At 34.4% G+C, this 21,711-nt stretch overlaps 1 protein-coding gene across 1 annotated transcript in view; it reads right to left on the reverse strand.

Annotated features, from left to right (window-relative positions):
* IL1RAPL1 (interleukin 1 receptor accessory protein like 1) overlaps positions 1 to 21,711 on the reverse strand; it is a 708,593-nt gene that overhangs the window by 292,697 nt on the left and 394,185 nt on the right. The window contains 1 exon segment of the mRNA XM_033201300.1: positions 4,905 to 4,979. Coding sequence (XP_033057191.1) covers positions 4,905 to 4,979 — 75 coding nt within the window.

Consider the following 21,711-nt stretch of genomic DNA (forward strand, 5'->3'; position numbering starts at 1 on the left):
ATGCTCTATGATCCAGTAAAATCAAATCAATGGCCTTACATTTGCTTATGACAACCAGTAGCGTAAATGGAGATGAGAAAATCTGGCCGATACTGACTTCCCTATCTCTGGGAACTGTCATATTTACATCACTTGTACAATTCAGCAAAACAATAATTTTTAGAATCAACAGTATTACCTGACACTTTCAGAATTGGGTATCAAATTCAACACCTAAATAATGTTGTTTCTAGAGTATTTATATTAAGTATTTTGTCACCCTAGAGAGGAAACAAAAAGATTTCCCAAGTTTACTAATACAGAGTAGTAACCATTCAGAAAAGGTGTGGTCAATTATGATCTATAATAAAATGTATAGACATTTTCCTTTGGTCTATTCCAAATCTAAAATTCTGCAACTACAGTATGGTGGAACAAGCCAAGGAGTGCTAATTAATTTCTAGTTTGACATTTTATTTTAATTAGCCTATAGTTAAACTGGATAAAATTGCATATATTGGATAAAACGTGTATCCTTTTACTAAGGTCTATGTTTAAAAATTTGAAGTTTCTTTATGTCCTCAACCATTTTCCTCCAGATGTAAGAATCTGGTGAATCCTTGTTACCCACTCAGATACAAAAAATGCTTGCTTTTTAATAAGCTTAACAACAAGAATACATTAGTAAAGAAAAATAAGAGTATGGTTGGGCAGCTTACACGGTTAAGTCTACACATTATATTCTCTTGCAGAAAATTTAGAGATGTGTGTCCTTTGTGTTGTGAACAACTTATTGCCAATTAGTGTTTATTGACATTCCATGTGCCCAGAGTACATCACAAAATTACCGGGTACTGTATTAAGAAACATAGAATCTGGAGGAAGGTCCTCGTTGAGCATGAGGATGAGCAAGAGAAGAAAATGGATCGAGATTAGAGACATTCAATTAGGTTTGTATGTTTTCTCAAGGGTAGGCATTTACCTAAATGGGCTAGATCTTTCAAATATGGATAAACTCAAAGAGCTGCCACTTGTACTTAATGAGTGAAGAGAGAAAAAGAAGTAAAAGAGAGGAGAGAGAAGTGATTTTAATATCAAAGAAAAGAGATCTTTAAGAGTTTTATGTTATAAAGATATATCCTTTTATTACTTTTGTTAAAGATTAAGTGGTATTTATACTTATTATGTACTTCTGGTGAGAGTTTATACAACTTCTCTGGTAAGAATTCTGAAAATATGTACTAAGAACCTTTAACAAAATTATTTCTACCAGTATTTTTACTTTTAGAAACGTGTTCTGTTGAGATAATTATAAACTCAGGGGAAAAATGTATCGGTAAAGACCATCACATTATTTATAATAACAAAAATACGAAGAATTCAAATTTCCAGCAATATATATGAAATTATATGACATTCATATTGGCCATTAAAAGTATATTTTGTGAGAATATTTAATAGGAGCAGAATGTGTTTATAATATAGAGTGTAAGAAAAAGATTCTTTAACCTTTATAATTATTTTAAAGCCAACACTGACATTTAAATAAAGTGATACCCATATCTAGATAAGCCATTAATGATAATTTTCAGTGAAATCTGAGTTGTAAAATATAATTTGTATCACTAGGCCAAAGGTAGGGTGGATTTCTACTCTTTGAAAGTTGGTAGCGATGGAATATGCTATCTGTTCTGGAAGGTTCTGAAAGTGGGCTCTTGGCCATAACAGGCAGGCCACATCTCTGAATGACATTCTCAGGGCTCAGGTATAGCAAGACAATTGTGTCTGTCTTTTGATTCTCTTGACTATAGTAGTCTGAAAAAATACTCAGGCTCACCTCCCAGATTGACTTTCAGAACTGTACAGTAAAATTTCTGGGCCTTTTGCCCAAAAAAGTGCTACTCATATATTTGCTGATGCCTGAAAGTTATGTAAAATGGACAATGTTCTTTTTTGGACATTTAGAAATAACATACAGGTGCCACTTAAAATGGAAATGTCAGGTTGTGACCACATATTGATTGAAATTCAAATCCGACATTTACATATTTTATGTGAATTTAGTTTCCATTATATGATTTTTCCTAAAAAATCTTTTAGTGCTTTCTTTCTACAATAAAAGAATTTAAATGACCACTATCAAATCCTTTCCAGTTTGAAAAGATGAAGGAATTAGAAGAACAGGACACAAGGGATATAGAAAATGGGAAATGTAGGCATGGCTAGCAAATGGCAGAGAAAATGAATTTGAAGATGAAGAGCAAATCCATGCACTTCATGATTATATCAAAGTTCATTATTAATTAATTACATATATTTGTGAGCAAACTAGAGAATCTATGGACACACAGTTACTAGGGTTGATTGGCTATGTCTGTAACTTAACTAGGATGCTCAAGTTAGGTCACCAGACATGTACAAGCTTAGCTTTGTGTAATTCCTGATGATTTTTCTTATAATGTAACTCTTACAGGACTTTGGTTATCCTCTGAGGTCAACTCTCAATTGGGAACAAGTGGAGGCAAACCTCTGAATACTCTGACAGTACAATTCTGTTGAAGGTTTTCATCTTCTCATAAGAGAGTAAGTTATAAGTTCCCCATCATGGGTGCAGGCCACCCTCTTCACTCCAACCCATGACTCTTCACTCAGTTCTTCTTTCTTAGGATTTCTATCATATTTTGAACCTGCCGAATAGGTAGTTTTGTCAAATATGGAAAGGGCAAAAATTAAATCCTTAAGAAAATGAAAAGTCAAAATACATATTTTGGAAAAAATGTATATTTTAAGCACCTCATATCAAGTCTTTCCTATTTTCACTTATCCTTTTTGATGCACCTACTAGCAATGCTAGCAAAGTAGCAACAACACTATTAAGGTAGTTACTTCAAATCAACTGTTGCTCACAAATCCAAGGATTAAGGTTGAATTTCTCTAACTAGAAAATGATTTACCTGTACACTATGAACCAAAATCATAAAACAACAAAATAAAAGTTGCTTAAAAGAATCCACTAGTTTAGTCAGTGGTTAAAGAGACCTCCTTTCTGAGTGACAATAAAGGATTTAAGAGAATTTTTTGAAGCATTTTAGTAACAGACATGCCCATATTTCTTCAAATGAATGTATAGTCACTTCCAATTTGCATAAGAAATTTCCATATTTTTAATTTGCTGTAGTTACTCTTAGTGACTTTGTTCAAGAGAAGGTAAAGTTTTAAATGTAGCTTTAGCAATTATTTTATTTTGTTAAACACTGTGGCAAGAGGTAGAGAACAATCCGACTTATTACAAATTCAAGGATGATAAAAAGAAACCCTATGGGCAACAATCAACCATAAAATTCTTTAATTATATTGTCAAGCAAAGGCATACCATTAATTTTATTTTTAATGTGTTCATAATAGTAACTGGTACCATAAAACCCTTACTTCTTGGCCCAAAATGTTTATAGTTTTATATAACTCCTTAAAAATACATCTTCCTATGAATTATTGAAAAATCAATATGAGCATGGCTACTTATGAGAATTTATATATAAAAATGTATTCAAAATGTAGCAATAAATTCTAATGTAATTAAGGATGCCATGGCATGCATAAAGTGCATGACAAAATTTGAGTATATCTATTTGCTTCCTATGTGGCATTGTTTTAATGCTATTTATAATCTTCCATCTCAAAATAACAGCAATTATAATACTACTTGCATATATATGACATTAATTCAAAAGGCTTGAATCAAGGAAAGATATTAACACCCTGACTTGCATAAATCCTGTATATTCATGCTTTAAAGTTAGCAAATATTAGCATCTCAAGTGCTAGAAAGCCATTGACCACAATAATTTATAGGTGCTAAAACCATCATCATATCTTTGTGTACTATAACTTTGGGTATGTTATTAGTAAAGATGATCACATCTGTAATCTTCATTTGGAAAATGAATTATAGTTTTGATGCAAATTCTCACTCCAGGAATAAGAGTAACAATAACTTAAGGGATGGTATACTGATTCTTTTTAGTTATATACAGTAAATGTATTTTCACTCTCGTATGATTACTATAAGAAGAAATTCCTTAACAAACATGTATATTCATTTAAATTTATATTTTGATAACCTTTTATACTGCACCACTACAAACAAATATTTTCTGCCAAAGTTTATGGTATATGCATGCATACTACATTTCAAATAAAATAAGACCTAAGAGAATATAACAGAATTGCTATGTATATATTTACAATTAAGAGGGAAATTTTTCATAATTGGTATAACTGAACATAGCTAAATCAAACTCAAAATTTCTAGATGAATCTCTAAGATAAGTCAGAATTCTGATTTGTATATAATTGTATATTTTTTCAAAACATATTTTGTCTATAGCCTTATGTCCCAAATCTGCTAGTCCCTTAACCAAAAGTCACTTGGTCATATTTTATTAATATATTATCCAAAATATAACTAGCAAAATTTATATTATATTTGATTACACTTAAAATGCTTTTTAACCATAATGGTGACATTTATTTTAATAAATTGAACCTTTTCCCCTAAATTTCAGAAATTGCATCTTAACCTATTAATAGATATTATATATCAAATAGTTGCATAGTGCCTGTTTGAAAACCAATTCAAACCTTATAAGATAGCACTGCAATACCATCACTCAAATCATCAGTCTATCTCATTTTCCAATAACCATCTCAATAGCATGTGAGGTTTTACATCCATATGTCCAACTGGGTCCTAAGGCACGCACCGCAAGGAATGAAATGGCTAGGTTTACTAGCATTTTCTAACTCTATTCCCTATGAATACAAATGGATTTAGCTGCGAGTATTACATTGGGTTACAATCTAGGCTATTAACTGTCACAGTGTAATGAGAACATTATATTAACTAGAATTAAGGAATTACTCACCCAGCTGGGTCTCCTGAATTGTCAGTTTACTTTCCATAGGATACAAAAGCTTGGGTGGCTTATCAGTCAGAGGGGCTGAAAAACAACAACAATAATAATACAGAGACTTATAGTTATGATGCATAAAACTAAAAGATAGAATACAGTCTATTTTCCCAAATATTTTTCATTTTCAAAGTAGTATTAAAGCGCTCCACCAAGTAATGATGAACATACTGCAGATAACACCTTCAGGCAAGCTGAAAAGCTATTAGATTGTACATGAGTAAAACATCACACTTCCAGATTGACAGTCACATGACACTAATGAATTAGACCCTCAGGACTGGTCAGTCCCTGTGATCGTATAACTGTGTTTCAGGAAGCATTTTCAATTTGTTCTTTGTTTTACTTTTAATGGGATGTCCTACCTTTTTTTCTGTGTTAATTAAAGCACACATGATATATGTGGCATGTATTACAATGATTTTTTTGGCATAAAGTTGTCTCATTACTCTTAATTCCATTCCTAGTTTCCATATCCTAGATCACATCATTTCAAAGCCTGCCATTTAGTTATTACATTAAGTATTTCCTACATACATAATCTAAGTGAGGTAGATGTGGCATTAAATTAGCACAAGTACAAGCATGCACACCCACACCAAGGGAATATTTTAAATGATATTTTCCATTTAGTCTAAACTCTTTCTTACTATTATCCATTACATTTTATAGTGTTGATTGCTAATTTGCATGATATACTCTCTTCGATTTTAAGCTTCTACACATTTCTGCTCTGTGCTCTTGTCAATTTCAATTATCAGCCCATAAATCTAAGAGTTTGTCATTAGAAATCTTGAAGATAGGTTTTCCATTGCATACTTCATTCCTAGCCAAACTAGACCATATCTGGACTTTAGTCAGTTCTCCTTCATTTAGCCTCCTCACTCTGCACTGCCCTCTCTAATAGAATTGCCTAGGTCCCTTGAAACCTGTCACTGAAATTTCTACTCTGTATCAAGTATATAAATGATCAATTAATGATTGCTAAACTAAATGTTTTTGCTTTGAGGGCTTTCTTTCTTCTTTGCCAAGTGGACATGCCAGCTTGGTTGATAACTGGAAGGCTAATCTAGGCAGAACTGTGAGGAGTTGACCACATATACTTATCACCAGAGGGTTCAAGAATTCAAGCTTTAGCAGCTTGCCTCCTCTTCTCTTTAAAGGAAAACACATTAAGTACAAAGAAATGACATACCCCAAGTCAGAGAATAAAAGGAATGAGTTTTGAGTTTTAGTTTGGAAGAACAACTTCATATATGATTGATAGCTTTTGTTCATAGCTAATGGAATAATTATCCATTCATCTTTATTACTATTTAACAAGAGGATAGAAATAAAGGGCAAAGGAAAGTTTGGGTAATAGGATGAGATCGATCGCTTTGAAATTCTTCTCAAAGATATGACATCACTCTGATTAATCTTTAATACTCTTATTTCCTGCCTAAAGTGATCTTAATGGATTTTATTTTTCTACTGCCTAAATAATCAGCTTATTCACTAAATATTGGCAAAATAGTCTGCCATTAATAGATTGGAAATCTACATTTCTTAGACTCTGGTTATCAAATGGTTTCAGTGAATTTCAAAAGCAAATATGGTATCTAAATAAGTGTTGTATTCAGTAAATTATATCAGTTTATATAATCTTGTAATTACGTAGTTACAAGTAGACAACTTGACAGTTTTTTACAGAAAGCAGCTGGGAGAACTGTTCCCTGTTCAAATGCATACCACATTAGTTTGCAGTAAGGCAAAAAATAAAGATCTATAGAGAAAGATAATAAAACTCGTATGCAGTACATTTGTTCAGAAATACAAAATGGTTTTGTGGTTCTCCATCATAACCCACCACCCACTTGATGGCATAATGTTACAACATCCTTAACATCTTTCATATTACTTTCATGTGGCAAACTAGATGTTAGTAAAGGAATTCCTTAAAGCTCAGTCATGGAATTATAGAATGTTGAAGCCAGGAAAAATTATATGCTTATTAAGTTCTTTGATTTGGAAACTGTGTTCTCTAACATGGTATGATTTTCACCATGTCCCTCTGAGTAGGTGGAGTTTGGGGGTGCCCACTGGGCTCGGTTCCCTGCCTTGTTGTGCCACCCACTTCTCTTTGACAAAAGTAGCTCTGCTTTTATTTTACCTTATACATCAGTATTTCACCTAAGATGTTGACCAAACAAATCCAATTCAATTCAATTGATATATATTAAACATAATAATGTGCCAGATATTATGATAGAGGGTCTGTAATATCTTTAGTTTCTGCCCTTATACCTAACAGTGCTTTGTAGTTAAAAAAAATTAATAAAAATTTAAAAATAGATTTTAATTTAATAAAAAATATTAACTTTTAAAAAAACTGGACTGATTCAACTCTCTTATTTTAGAGATCAAGGATCTGAGGTACAAAAAGATCAAAAGGCTCGCCAAAGATAACAAAGCAAATTCAAACTAGAATCCTTCCTAGATCTTTTCCTCCCCATTCTTTTTTATGTGCTCCTTGGAAAATTCTGTCAAGCAAATAATGCATGGGTCTGTGCAGTCTCCCCTCAAGGTGTGTGCAATCTGTTAGAAGAGTGGAAACATGCAACTAAATAATCATAACCTAGAGCAGAGAGCTCTTACAGTGCAATCTGTCATCATCTATAAGTGTCATGTTTTGGTATTATGACGGGTATCAGTTGGATACATTTCTCATGTGATTTTCCTGTCTGTCTTTGATAGAAGTGAAGGGAAACTTCCAGAGACCACAACAGCTGAGCCACTGATCTGACACATTGTCAAAATGACTGTGAAAAGGAGGTGATTGCTAAAGCTAAGATGTAGTTCAGTTCTACAGTCACTTGAGGGTGACCAATTTTGCTGTCACAAAGGAAGAACATGAGCTCGATTTTTCCATTATTTGAATGTTTCTGGAACATTATGGTATTTCATAAATATTAGTTGGATTGAATTGACAGAACACAGAACTGGAAAACAAATGCGGCTATGGTAGTGACCAATTAAGATGAACATACACACAACCACAAAAACTCTCTTTATTTTCTGCGTTGGCAAAGGTGAAACTAGAAGGAAATTCAAACAAATTACAATTTAAAAAGAAATGTTCTTAGCATTAGACCATGACTAAGCCAACTGGCTTTTTATAGTTAAGAAAACAACTTGTGTTACAGAGGCATTTCTCTCTTCCTCGAAAACACCTATACACACATATGGACACTCACTCACAAATGGAAATCACTTTGAAAACTAAACAAAGTGTAACAGTAATGATATGAAGCACCGGCCGGTCATTTTAAATCCTAATCATATTTTGTCTACAAAAACCCACGGCAATTATAGTAGAGATTTTTCTCTCACTAATTTTGCATTAAACATAGCTTTGTATTCACCATCAAAAGTATTTTCAAGACCTCATTTTATTCTTCAGAACATCCTATTAACAACGGTAAAGCTTTAGAGTCATTTACAATAATAGCAGACCTCTCTTACAGAGTTATTAAGGTCTCTGTTGACAAAACTGTTCTGCATAATAGAAGGAAAATTTTAAGGACACTAATTTTTCTTACTAGCTACCAGCTAGAGAAACATCTAGAAGTCAGTATACATGAAGATGTGTACAGGATTGATTCCCTATCTGTATTAAGTTTCCCTGAGTATTCATAAAGGGATATAGCATCTCCCTCTTTTCCCCATCCCTTTTACACTTGAGCTATGGAATGGTAAAAAGTAAAACACTATCTTCCTAAAACAAAAATGACAACACCAGGGTAAAGAGGCCAAGATTCTTGAGTCTTTCTAAAGATCTTAACGTGGAGAGAAATGTGAGGTGTCTATGATACATGCACCTTTCTCTGTTGAACAATCACCTCTTTAAAATTTAATTTTAATCCTTCACATACTAATCTCTCAAATACTATTGAGAATACTCGATACATTTTGGGTATCTATACTTACCTACCATAAAATGTTTCTTTCAAAATCTTATGTAATTTTCATAATGTATTTTAACTAGTTCCCTTCACTTGGTTTCTCAGAAGCATTGTGGTAGAGTAGGAAAGATTTCACACAGTTAGTGTTCAAGGAAACCGGTCTAACAGTTCCTAATTCTACCTTATTTGTTTGGCAAGTTGGATAAATTATTTAACATCTCTTAGTCTCAGTCTTTTTATATGGAGAATGTGACATAAATAGTCTTCCTGCGTGAATTGTTGTGAGAATTTAATAGGAAAACAGATTAAGTTCTTGCATATAGTAGATGGAAAATAAATCTGTTCTAATTATATCCATCAAAGTTTGGGACAATAGCATTTAGCAGCCTATATAGCCTGACAAGAAAAATATTACTATTTGTGAAATAATGAACTGGACGTCCAACCAAAGGATCAAAAGGGGTTTAGACCCTGATTTAAGAATCATTAACACTTTCCACATTAGTTTCCATAGCAGGGGGATTGATCTATACTCAACAAATCAATTCAACAAAAATATTTTAAAGACTTTTAAATATGCAAGAAAATGTACAAGGATTATAAGGGGATCAAATGTAAACAAAACATAGCATTTAGTCCTGAAGGAGCTTATAATCTAGATAATTATAAATACATCCATATTCCAATTTCAAAAGCATTTATGAAAGACCTAAAATAGTCAGTACTAAATTAGAGATAAAAGAATGAGTAAGACATAGAGTCATTCATAAGGATGTTCATAGATGAGAGCATATTTATGATGCACTGTGGCGAGTGCTATACTCAGAGATAACTTTTTGGTGACCTCATTTAAATCCACCAACTAAAACTGGTCACAAAAAATATTCACAGATTTATACAGCTGACAATAAAACATGCTTTGTGCAATTGCACTGACTCACTCCATTTTACAATAGGCTGTTTGTGCATTTTCTTTTAACTTAAAAGAATTCACAAACAACTGCCTGTGTTCACAGATAGTCAGGGGAACTTGGATCACCCATAATGCTTCAACCTCTGAATGACTCAAGAGTGGAATTTCAGTTTTGCTTTCTTTGGCCTGGAATGCTTTAACATTAGTTTCTAATATTGGAGCATACATCTTGTGAGAGCTGTAGAATGTAAACACAATCTCATGGTCCTTGCTGAAGAAGGAAATGGATAGAAGAAAACATCAACATTTACTAGGTGAATCCACTTGGGGTGAAAGGGGTGCTCTCGGCCGGGCGCGGTGTTTCAAGCCTGTAATCCCAGCACTTTGGGAGGCCGAGACGGGCGGATCACGAGGTCAGGAGATCGAGACCATCCTGGCTAACACGGTGAAACCCCGTCTCTACTAAAAAAAATACAAAAAACTAGCCGGGCGAGGTGGCGGGCGCCTGTAGTCCCAGCTACTCTGGAGGCTGAGGCAGGAGAATGGCTTAAACCCGGGAGGCGGAGCTTGCAGTGAGCTGAGATCCGGCCATTGCACTCCAGCCTGGGCGACAGAGCGAGACTCCGTCTCAAAAAAAAAAAAAAAAAAAAAAAAAAAAAGAAAGGGGTGCTCTATTTTTCACTTATCTCTAATGCTTTGGGGTTGGCAACATTTCTCCTTTCTGTTGCAAATAATTATGGTGACTAACCACAGAGTCATGGAGCCTCAGGAGCCTCAAGGAGTGAGGAGTGACTAAGTAACTGAACAGAAAGGCGCGGGGAGATCAGTTGATGACTAAACTAAAAACATATACAAGGTAACTTCGACTTAAGAGTCATGCCAAGGAGACAGAACAAATACTTCCAAGGAAGTAACTCATAATATATCTATCAAAATACATGTATTTAGGAAAGCCAAGGAATTCATTTGGCTAGCTTTGATACTTAGTATTTTGTTCATTTAATTTGATACGTGTGGCTTGTAGTTAAACTATAAAAATATTCATTTATTCATTCAAAAAATATTTTATAAAGTATTTTCTCTCTACCACACACTAGGGGCTACAACAGTGAACAAGACAGACAAAATTTCTGCTTTCATGAAGCCTGCATTCCAGAGAAGAAGAAACAAAATAATCATATAAATGGATACACACATAATATAAGGTCAGGTGATTACAAGTACTATGAAAATTAAAGCAGCTATAGAGACTAACGTAAGTGCTATTTTAGAGAAAACTGTCAGGAAAGCTTGCTGTGAGGATCATTTGAAACCTATCTGTGAGAAGGGAGGAAGTGAGTCATATCAATACCTGGAGAATGTTTATGCCAGGCAGAGAGAAGAGCAAGTTCAAAGGTGCTGAGATGGAGTATACTTGGCATGCTTAAGAGAGGGCAAAGAATGTCACTGTATCTATAATGATGTAAAAAAAGAGTGATAATGAATTCAAAGATAGCCACTGGTCGATGCAGGAAGGGCCTTGTAGAACGTGGAAAGGACTTGGGTTTTATTCTAAGCATACTAGGAATGCTTTGGAGAGTTTTAAAAATAAGAGAGCCGCAAGTAGCATTTGTACCAGAGGTATCACTCTGGCATTTTGGTGTTCAAGTCTGGGAAAATGAAGTGGTGTGGAGGCAGAGAGGCAGAATGGAGGCAGGAAGGCAGGAAGGAAGACGTTGGGGCAGTCCAATGAAAGGTGATGGCACAGTGTTGGCGGTGGAAGTGGTAGAATTCTTTTCCCTTCAGTATCTATTTGGTAGGTAGAACTAACACAATTTACTGATTGACTAGATGTGAATAGTAAATGAATGTCCATGAGTTAAGGGGGATGATCTCTAGTTATGAGCTTGAGCAGATACATGAATGGTGGTGGCATTTAACAATATGTGGAGACAACATAAGAGAAGCAAGATTATGGGGGATTAATTATCCAGAGACAAGTTTTTATAAATCAGTTTAGTCACCTCTTTTTATCCATATGGACTAATTTTACTATTCAGTGTTGATTTATATTTCTAAAACGTAATGCATTGACTGATGACTCATCTCCTTGTAATTCCCCAAAGGGAAGTGGTCTTGGAAAGTTTCATATTTTAGGCAAATGTCATAGTCATTTATTGTGAGATATATTCTGGCTAATTTCTACAATCCTTCACTTATTGAATAGGGAAACATCGAAAGCCTTTCTACTCAGGTCTGGAACAAGACAAAGATGTGCACTTTTACCACTTGTATTCACCATAGTACTGGAAGTCTTTGCAAGAACAATTAGCCAATAGAAAGAAATAAATGGCATTCAAATTGGAAAGAAGTCAAATTATCCTTACTTGCTGATGACATGATCTTATACTTAGAAAAATCTAAAAACTCCACCAAAAACCTCTTAGATTTGATAAATGAATTCAGTGAAGTTGCAGGATAATGATCAACATACAAAAATTAGCAGCATTTCTATACACAAATAATCAGCTCAGAACGAAATCCCCTTTACAATAGCACAAAAAAATAGAATACCTATGAATAAGTTTAACCAAGGAGATGAAAGATCTCTACAAGGAAAACTATAAAACGCTGATGAAGAAAGTTGAAGAGGATGCAAACAAATGAAAAGATATCCCACACTCATATTATAGATTGGAAGAATTAATATCATTAAAATGACCATACTGCCCAAAGCAATTGACAGATTCATTGCAATCCTATCAAAGTACTAATGCCATTTTTCACAGAAGTAGAAAAAAGCAATCCTAAAATTCATACGGAACAAAATAGAGCCCAAGGAGCCAAAGCAATCCTAATCAAAAAGAACAAAGTTGGAGGCATCACACTACTTGAGTTCAAATTGTACTACAAAGCAGTAGTAACCAATACAGAATGGTACTGGCACAAAAACAAACACATACACCAATGGAACAGAATAGAGAGCCCAGAAACAAACCCACGCACTTACAGTCAACTCATTTTTTGACAAAGGCACCAGGAACGTACATTGGGGAAAAGATAGTCTCTTTAATAAATGGTGTGGGAAAACTGGATATTCATATTCAGAAAAATAGATACCCATCTTTTACCATATACAAAAATAAACTCAAAATAGATTAAAGACTTAAATATAAGATTTGAAACTATAAAACTGCTAGACAAAAACATTGGGGAAATGCTAGGGGACATTGGTCTGGGCGAAGATTTTTTGGTTAAGACCTCAAAAGCACAGGCAACCAAAGCAAAAACAGACAACTGAGATTACATTAGGCTACAAAGCTTTTGCACAGCGAAGGAAACAGTTAACAAAGTGAAGAGACAACCTACAAAATGGAAGAAATTATCTGCAAATGATCCATCTGACAAGGTGATATGGTTGGCTCTTCGTCCCCACCCAAATCTCATGTCGAATTGTAATCCTCAATGTTGGAGGAGGGGCCTCGTGGGAGGTGACTGGATCATGGGGGCGGACTTCCCACTTGCTGTTCTCATGATAGTGAGTGAGTTCTCAGGAGATCTGGTTGATTAAAAGTATGTAGCACTTCCCCCTTCGCTCTCTCTCTCCTGCTCTGCCATATGAAGATGTGCCTGCTTCTTCTTCACCTTCTGCCTGATTGTAAATTTCCTGTGGCCTCCCCAGCCATGCTTCCTGTACAGCCTGCAGAACTGTGAGTCAATTAAAACTCTTTTCTTCATAAATTACCCAGTCTCAGGTAGTTCCTTATATGAATGCAAGAATGAACTAATACACAAGGGATTAGTAAGCAGAATACATAAAGAGCTCATACAACTCAATAGCAAAAATCTTCCCCCCAAAATCAAATTATCCCATAAGAAAATCAGCAAAGGACCCAAATAGATATTTCTTAAAAGAAAACATGCAAATGGCTAACAGATATATGAAAAAAAATGTTCAACATCAACTAATCATCTGAGAAATGCAAATTAAAACCACAAAGAGCTGTAATACCAGCTACATGGGAGGCTGAGGCAGGAGAATCGCTTGAACCCACAAGGCGGGGGTTGCAGTGAGCTGAGATCATGCCACTGCACTCTAGCCTGGGCAACAACAGCAAAACTCCGTCTCAAAACAAAAACAAAAACCACGAAGAGAAATTTCAGCCTAGCTAGAAATGCTATTTATTATCAAAAAGACAAAAAAATAACAAATGTTGGAGAGGCTGCAGAGAAAAGTGAATGCCTGTACACTGTTGGTGGAAATGTAAAGTAGTACAGCCATTGTGGAAAACTCTACGGAGATTCCTCAACATACTAAAAAGAAAATGTGGCATATGTAAACAACGGAATATTATTCAGCAATAAAATAGTATGAAATTCTGTCATTTGCAGCAAGATAGATGGAAAGTCATTATATTAAGTAAAATAAGCCAGGCACAGAAAGAAAAATATCATACTTTCTCACTCATATGTGAGAGCAAAACAAGTGAATCTTATGAAAGTAGAGAATAGAATGACTGTTATGAGAGGCTGGGGAGGGGGTGAAGAAGAGAAATTGATTAACATGTACAAAAATATAGTTAGATAGAAGGAATAAATTCTAGTACTCTATTGTACAGCAGGAAAATTATAATTAGGAATACTTGATTGCATATATCATAATAGCTAGAAGAGAAGAATTGTAATGTTCCCACCAACATAAAGAACTGGTAAATATTTGAGATGATGGCTATCCCCATTACCCTGATTTGATCATTACACATTGTCTACATTCATCACAATATCACATACACCCCAAAATGTATATAATTATGACACATCAATAAAAAGTATACACCCAAATTTATTTTTTGACTAATACAACAGGGTCCTGCTTATCCAAGTTCCTAAGAACAATTCTCCAGTACTTCCTTAGTTCACTGATATGTGGAACATATTTAATTGGCAAATTGGATATAATCACGATTAATTTAGTTTGCTCTCATTAAAAAATATTTATTATGAAGTACTATCCTAACATATGAGTTACAGAATTTACATTTAGTTGCTACCCAGTATCTTGATAAACCTCCAAGGTAAAAGAAACAATGAAAATACTCTATTCATTATTTTCATAATGGAATTACTCAAGAATACCAAAGGAAACTGTGGTCAACATGGAGATAATGTTAAGGTTCAGGGTCTCTATTCATTTTTCACCTTCTACATTTGTCCTTTATGCCACAGCTTTCATTGTATCCAGCCCTGTTTGATGCACTAAGACTCATGACAGATCCCAGAACACATTTAATCACCCACTAAACCTGATTCTGACCAAATGAGTGGAGAAAAACATGGAGGGTAAACAAAAGAGAGTATCACTAGATATAGAATAAATAAAGGTGGTTCAGTGTTTTTAAATTTCACATTTAAAACAATTGCTGCAGTAGATTTTGCATAAATGTGAGGATGAATTCCAACTGATTGCATGACTAATTTCAGCCATTTTAAATAAATTTGTGTGTAGTCAATGCTAAAGAAAAAATGGTGAGAAAAATGAAACAATATATAATTATCCAGAGAAATGATGATGAAGCATAGGAAAAGGATGCTGATTGATGTAAAAGCTATAATCAAGTAGGTGAGCATGCCAACTACTGTTTTCACTTCTACTGACAGGCAAAAAAATAATAATAATAACAGTTACTAATTATCTTCTAGGAACAATAGTCTATTCCAAGAAATTATGTATCCTGTGAGGGAAAGCATCTCTAGCAATGAGGAAGTATGCAAAATGATCATAGCATATCTTTTTTCTTCTTTCTATTAGCAGATAAAAGGCCTTCAGAAATGAAAAAGGATAACTCCCAGGTTATTTAGAAATGCTTATCAAAATAAAATTTTGGAATACGAAAAAGGTACAGTGTTACTGTGAAAGTCAGAACATTGTAAATTCTCTGCTTATCTCAAGATATCACAAAATGACATTATATTTCTAAGTATAGTATAATGTAATTTAATGACCTTCCAGATTATACTGAGTTGGTTTATATATACTTGTGCTTCTGAAGAAGATATTTACATTTCTTGGTATTCTGTTCTTGATACACAGTCCTGCATGATTACTCATTGGCATGGTTTTATGACAGTGGTTCTCAACTGAGATTGTCACAATTCGTAGGGGGTGTTACTTGACAATGGATGCTGCTAGAGATCTTACAATGCACAGGAAAGATGTACACAAGAATTATCTGGCCCTAGATGTCAATAGTGCTCAATAATTCCGAGGCTGAAAAATTCTGCCGTATGCTAGCCACATAGTAAAAGTGGTTTTATTACCTCTATTTCAAACCAGAAATGGTCAGGAAAGTTAAATTTTCTGGTAGATATAAAGCTATTGTTAACACAGAACTGTTGAAACATAGTGGTGGAAGCTGCAGCCTGGGCTGTCATAGAGTGGACCACAGCCAAAGGAAGCCATGAAGGGTTTAGAACCTTGTACAGGCTTAGTAACCAGAAAGATCAGGTATGATAGGGTACGGGGGAAAGATGCAAGGCCAAAATGAGAAGGACTGATGAAAATTCGTATGAATAATGAGTAACCTACTCTTTCATCTTCCAAATCCCCGTATGAACAATGACTACAAGCACAATCTCTTCTCTCCACCCAAACAACTGAAAATCAAGAGCTTCTTCTCTAAAAATATTCAATAAACCACTTAATGTAGAAAAGCAAAGCCATTCCTGAACTTCAGAAATAATTCCAATGTATTTCAAAACATTTACCTTATGATACAATTCACAACTGCAAATATATGGAACCAGCCTACACATCTATCCACCAATGAGTGGATAAAGAAAATATGGTGGATAAATATATATATAATGAAATATCTACTCAGCCATAAAAAGTAATGAAATAATGGCATTCGCAGCACCTTGGATAGAGTTGAAGACCATTATTCTAAGTGAAGTAACTCAGTAATAGAAAACCAAACATTGTATGTTCTCACTTATAAGTGGGAGCTAAGATATGAGGACACAAACACATAAGAATGATATAATGGACTCTGGGGAGTTGGGGGAAGGATGGGAGGGGAGTGAGGGATAAAAGTGAGGCTCTCATTATGATAGTGAACTGAAAAAAGGTAAGCATTCTAGAAGCCTCTTTAATGCTGTAACCAAAAAGATACTGAATTTTAATAAGCATGGCCTACATTGAAATTCAAGGTTTATAAATATAAAACAATTTTTTTTTTTTTGAGACGGAGTCTTGCTCTGCCACCCAGGCTGGAGTGCAGTGGCCGGATCTCAGCTCACTGCAAGCTCCACCTCCCGGGTTTACGCCATTCTCCTGCCTCAACCTCCCGAGTAGCTGGGACTACAGGCGCCCGCCTCGTTGCCCGGCTAGTTTTTTGTATTTTTAAGTAGAGACAGGGTTTCACCGTATTAGCCAGGATGGTCTCAATCTCCTGACCTCGTGATCCGCCCGTCTCGGCCTCCCAAAGTGCTGGGATTACAGGCTTGAGCCACCGCGCCCGGCCTATAAAACAATTTTTAATTTTTGTAGTAATTACATAAAATCTTAGAGATGTTCTTTAGAATGACATTTTAAAACAGCCCAAATCTTATAAAAATAACTTCATATTTGCATAAAATATAGGAATATAAAGTTAACCAAATATTTTTACTACTACTACAATGCATTTCTTTAGATGACTTAAACTTCATTGGTGGTCTGAAGGCAATATACATTAGGGGTAATGATACTGATATGGTTTGGCTGTGTCCCTCACCAAATCTCATGTTGAATTGTAGCTCCCATAATTCCCACATGTCGTGGGAGGAGGGACCCAGTGGGAGGCAATTGGATCATGGGGGCAGGTTTTCCCATGCTATTCCTGTGATAATGAATAAGTCTCATGACATCTCATGGTTTTATAAATGGGAGTTCCCCTACACAAGCTTTCTTGCCTGCTGCCATGTAAGATGTTACTTTGCTTCTCCTTTGCCTTCTGCCATGATTGTGAGGCCTCCTCAGTCATGTAGAACTGTGAGTCCATTAAACCTCTTTTTCTTTATAAATTACCCAGTCTTGGGTGTGTTTTTATTAGCAGCATGAGAACAAACTAATACAAATACTATATTTTTGTATATTAATATATTCAACTTCAGCACTTGCTTTAACTTTCTTGACCTCTGTCAACGATTAGGCTGCATCGGGAGATGATAGCACAGGTTCTTTTGATATTCTGTGCATCTAAGATAACCTGTTTACACTTGAAACCCTGGAATGCCAATATAATAGTATATAAATATTGTGCATTAAATTGAAAAGTTACTTTAATTTGGTGGCATTACTACTTTAAAAAAAAAACCTCCAGATAATTAGCCTCTCTCACTTCCTTTCTTTTTTCCTTCCTTCCTCTCACCCTCCCTCAATCCACCATTTCCTTTCATCCTTACTTTCTTACCAAGAAGTATATGTGAAGGCAGACTGAAAACAAACATTTTATTTATTCTATCATGGATACAGCAAAAGTGATAATAATAATAAGAGCCCTAATTTTCCATTCATTCTTTTGTTCAACAAATAGAACACCTATAAGTTACTTGCCTAGATCATCATCACTTTTCTCTGTTTATACTAATTGTTATGATTCATTTAACTAACACTGTTGGAGGAGTCAGTTTATGCAAACAATTATTTAGGAAATAATAATCTCCCACCAAATAAGATTTCCAGTAGTTCCAACACTCTAAAAGCTTACTAAAGAGGTCCTATGGTGGTTTTCTATTGTTTCATAAAAGAAGTCTATCACAAGTCATTAAAAACATGATTATTACCAAAAATAAGAAGTACAAGAAAGAAAAGCATACCTATGAGCAATAATATCAGGCACCCGTTAAATAATACTTGCTATTCAAATCTAATTATGCTGTGAATATTCTTATATTACTTTTGCTATCAGTTACTTGGCAACAAATGGAAGTTAATCATTTCAAGCATTGCAGGAAAAATCTGCAAATTTGTTCTTAGTAGCATTGAACACTACTCATGTTGTCAAAAGAAAGGAAAACAAAAACAAAAATAAAACAAAAACAAAAGACTGCTACAAACAACAACACATGCAAAATGTTAGAAATTACTAAAGTTTGGTGATAAGTACACAGGGTTTCATTATGTTATTCTCTCTCTGTGAATATTTATAGCTAAAATTGTCTATACTAAAAAGAGTTATTTTAAAAAATATAAATGCTATGGATATGAAGACTTTGGTAAATTTTTGCGTGGTATAAATAGTGCATACATATACACAGTTTCTACATCTACATGTGTCCATATATTGAAGCATACATTGTACATTTAGAGCCAAGTTTATAACAAGAAATGGAATTACATGGAATTGCATCTATGCCAGCTCAAAGCAATACCATAGTTCTATTTGCCTAGCAAAATTTGTTTCTATTACATCTTCACATTTCTCTGAAAGTGATAAATAGTAAAGACATTTTTACTTTAGGACAGAAGAATAGAAAAGCACTAATACAACTCATCAGTGAAATACTACTGAGTTATAAAATATTCCCAATATTAGTAGCTTAAAATAATGGTCATTTATTATTGGTCATGGTTCTCCCAGATAACTGATCTGGGCCAGACGTGAATGATCTTTGTTTTACTCCCTTATGCATCTGTGGTTAACTGCAGGTCAAGCATGTGGCTTTGCTCATTTTGGCTGGGCTTGCTCACATTTTTTACATTTTAACAAGCTAAGACTTTTATTCAGTAACTGATGGCAAAACAACGGTTTGTAAGCAAGAAAGCAATGTGATCCAAAGTGAATTTTTTTCATGCTCCTGTAAAGTCTGGAACTATTCTCAAGCTGCTACTGATCAAGCACACTGAACATTTTACCATTTCTCCAATTTACCACTTTCTTGGAATCATTTGGAATGCCCCTCCTTTTCTTCTAGAATGCTGTATCTCTCCTTCTTAAATTCTAACCCATCTTTCGATAACTATCACAGATGTCATCTTATAGGCTAAACTTTACTGACTAATTCTGGGACTCTTAAACAAAATCTGTTTACCTCCGTCCAGCCTTTAAGAGGCCAGATTGTAACTTTTCCTTCTACACATTTAACTTTCCATTGACATTGTAAACTCACTAAGAATAAATTTTTAAACTTTTATATCCCTGGATTTTAGTGTTTTTTGTAACAGGTAAAACAGAGGATATTCCAAAAAAAATTTTTGAGATGACTAGTCAAGGAAAGATTTAATTGTATTTCATGCATTCTATTTTAAAAGGCAGTAATTGTGTGCTATTTCCTGAAGATCTACATTAAAAACTGCCATTAAAAATAATTTTTGATGGCTAATGAGATATGCTTCTGTTACTTTAGAAAACTTATTCATCTTGAAAATACACTACAGGAATTCAGAAAAATGACTACTAATACTCTTTGAAAAGTATCTTATCTCATTCTTTTTCAAATTAAATGGACAGATGACATTGTATGTATCTATCATGTACAACATGACACTTTGAAGTATATATGCATTGTGGAATGGTTAAATCTAACTAATCAACAAGTGCATTACCTCACATAGTTGTCATTTTTGTGGTGAAAATACCTAAATCCAGTCTGTGCATTTGTCAAGAATACAATATACTGTCATCAATGATAGTCATCATGCTGCACAATAGATCACTTGAAATTATTCCTTCTATCTAACTATAATTATATATCCTTTGATTAACATTTCCCCAACATTCCCATCCCAACCACCCCAGCCTCTGGTATCCATCACTCAACATTCTACTTTTTTGAGATGAGTTTTTTAGATTCCATACATGAGTGTGATCATGTAGTATTTGTCATATTGTGCCTGGGATCTTTTAACCTTATGCCTTCTGGATTCATCTATGTTGTTACAAATGACAAGATTTCTTATTTTTATGGCTAAATAGTATTCCATTGTGTATCTATACACATTTTATTAATCCATTTATCCACTGATGGATGCTTAGGTTGATTCCACACCTTGGTTATGGTAAATAATGCTGCAATATACATAGAAGTACATATGTCACTGACATACTCATTTTGTTTTCTTTGGATATATACACAGGAGTGGAATTACTGATCATGTTACAGCTCTATTTTTAATTTGTTTAAGAACCTCCATACTGTCTCCATAATGGCTGCACTAATTCACATTCTCTCCAATAGTGCACAAAGGTTTCCTTTTTTCCACAATCTAGCCAAAACTTATCTTTTTGTTTTGTTTTGTTTTTTGACAATAGCCATTCTAATAGGAGTGAGGTGAGAGCTCACTGTGGTTGTGATTTGCACTTCCCTGATGATTAGTGATGTTGAACATTTTTTGATGTACCTGTTGGCTATTTGTATGTCTTCTTTTGAGAAACGTCTTTACAGGTCTATTGCCCATTTTAAATTGGGTTATTTGGCTTTTTTCTATTGAATTGTTTGAATTCCTTATATATCTTGTATATTAATTCCTTAGCAGATGTATAGTTTGCAAATATTTTCTTTCATTCTATAGGTCGCTTTTATTCTATTGAGTTTTCTTTTGCTGTGCAGAAGCTTCTTAGTTTGATAAAATCCCATTTGTCCTTTTTTCTGCTCTTGTTGCCTCTGTTTTTGAAGTCACATCCAAAAAATCATTGCCCAAAACAATATCATGGAGTTGTGCCCCCTATGTTCCCTTCTAATAGCTTTACACTTGTGGGTCTTGCCTTTGTTTTTAATCCATTTTGAATTGATTTTTGTATAGCGTGAGATACAATAGTCTAATTTCATTTTTCTGCATGTGGCTATCCAGTTTTCCCAAAACCATTTATTGAAAAGACTGTTTTCCCCATTGTGTATTCTTGGCAGTTTTCAGGAAAAAAAAGAGTTAGCTGTAATTGTGTAG

Source organism: Trachypithecus francoisi, unplaced genomic scaffold (genome assembly GCF_009764315.1).
Source record: "Trachypithecus francoisi isolate TF-2019V2 unplaced genomic scaffold, Tfra_2.0 Lachesis_group6, whole genome shotgun sequence".
Classification (NCBI taxonomy): domain Eukaryota; kingdom Metazoa; phylum Chordata; class Mammalia; order Primates; family Cercopithecidae; genus Trachypithecus; species Trachypithecus francoisi.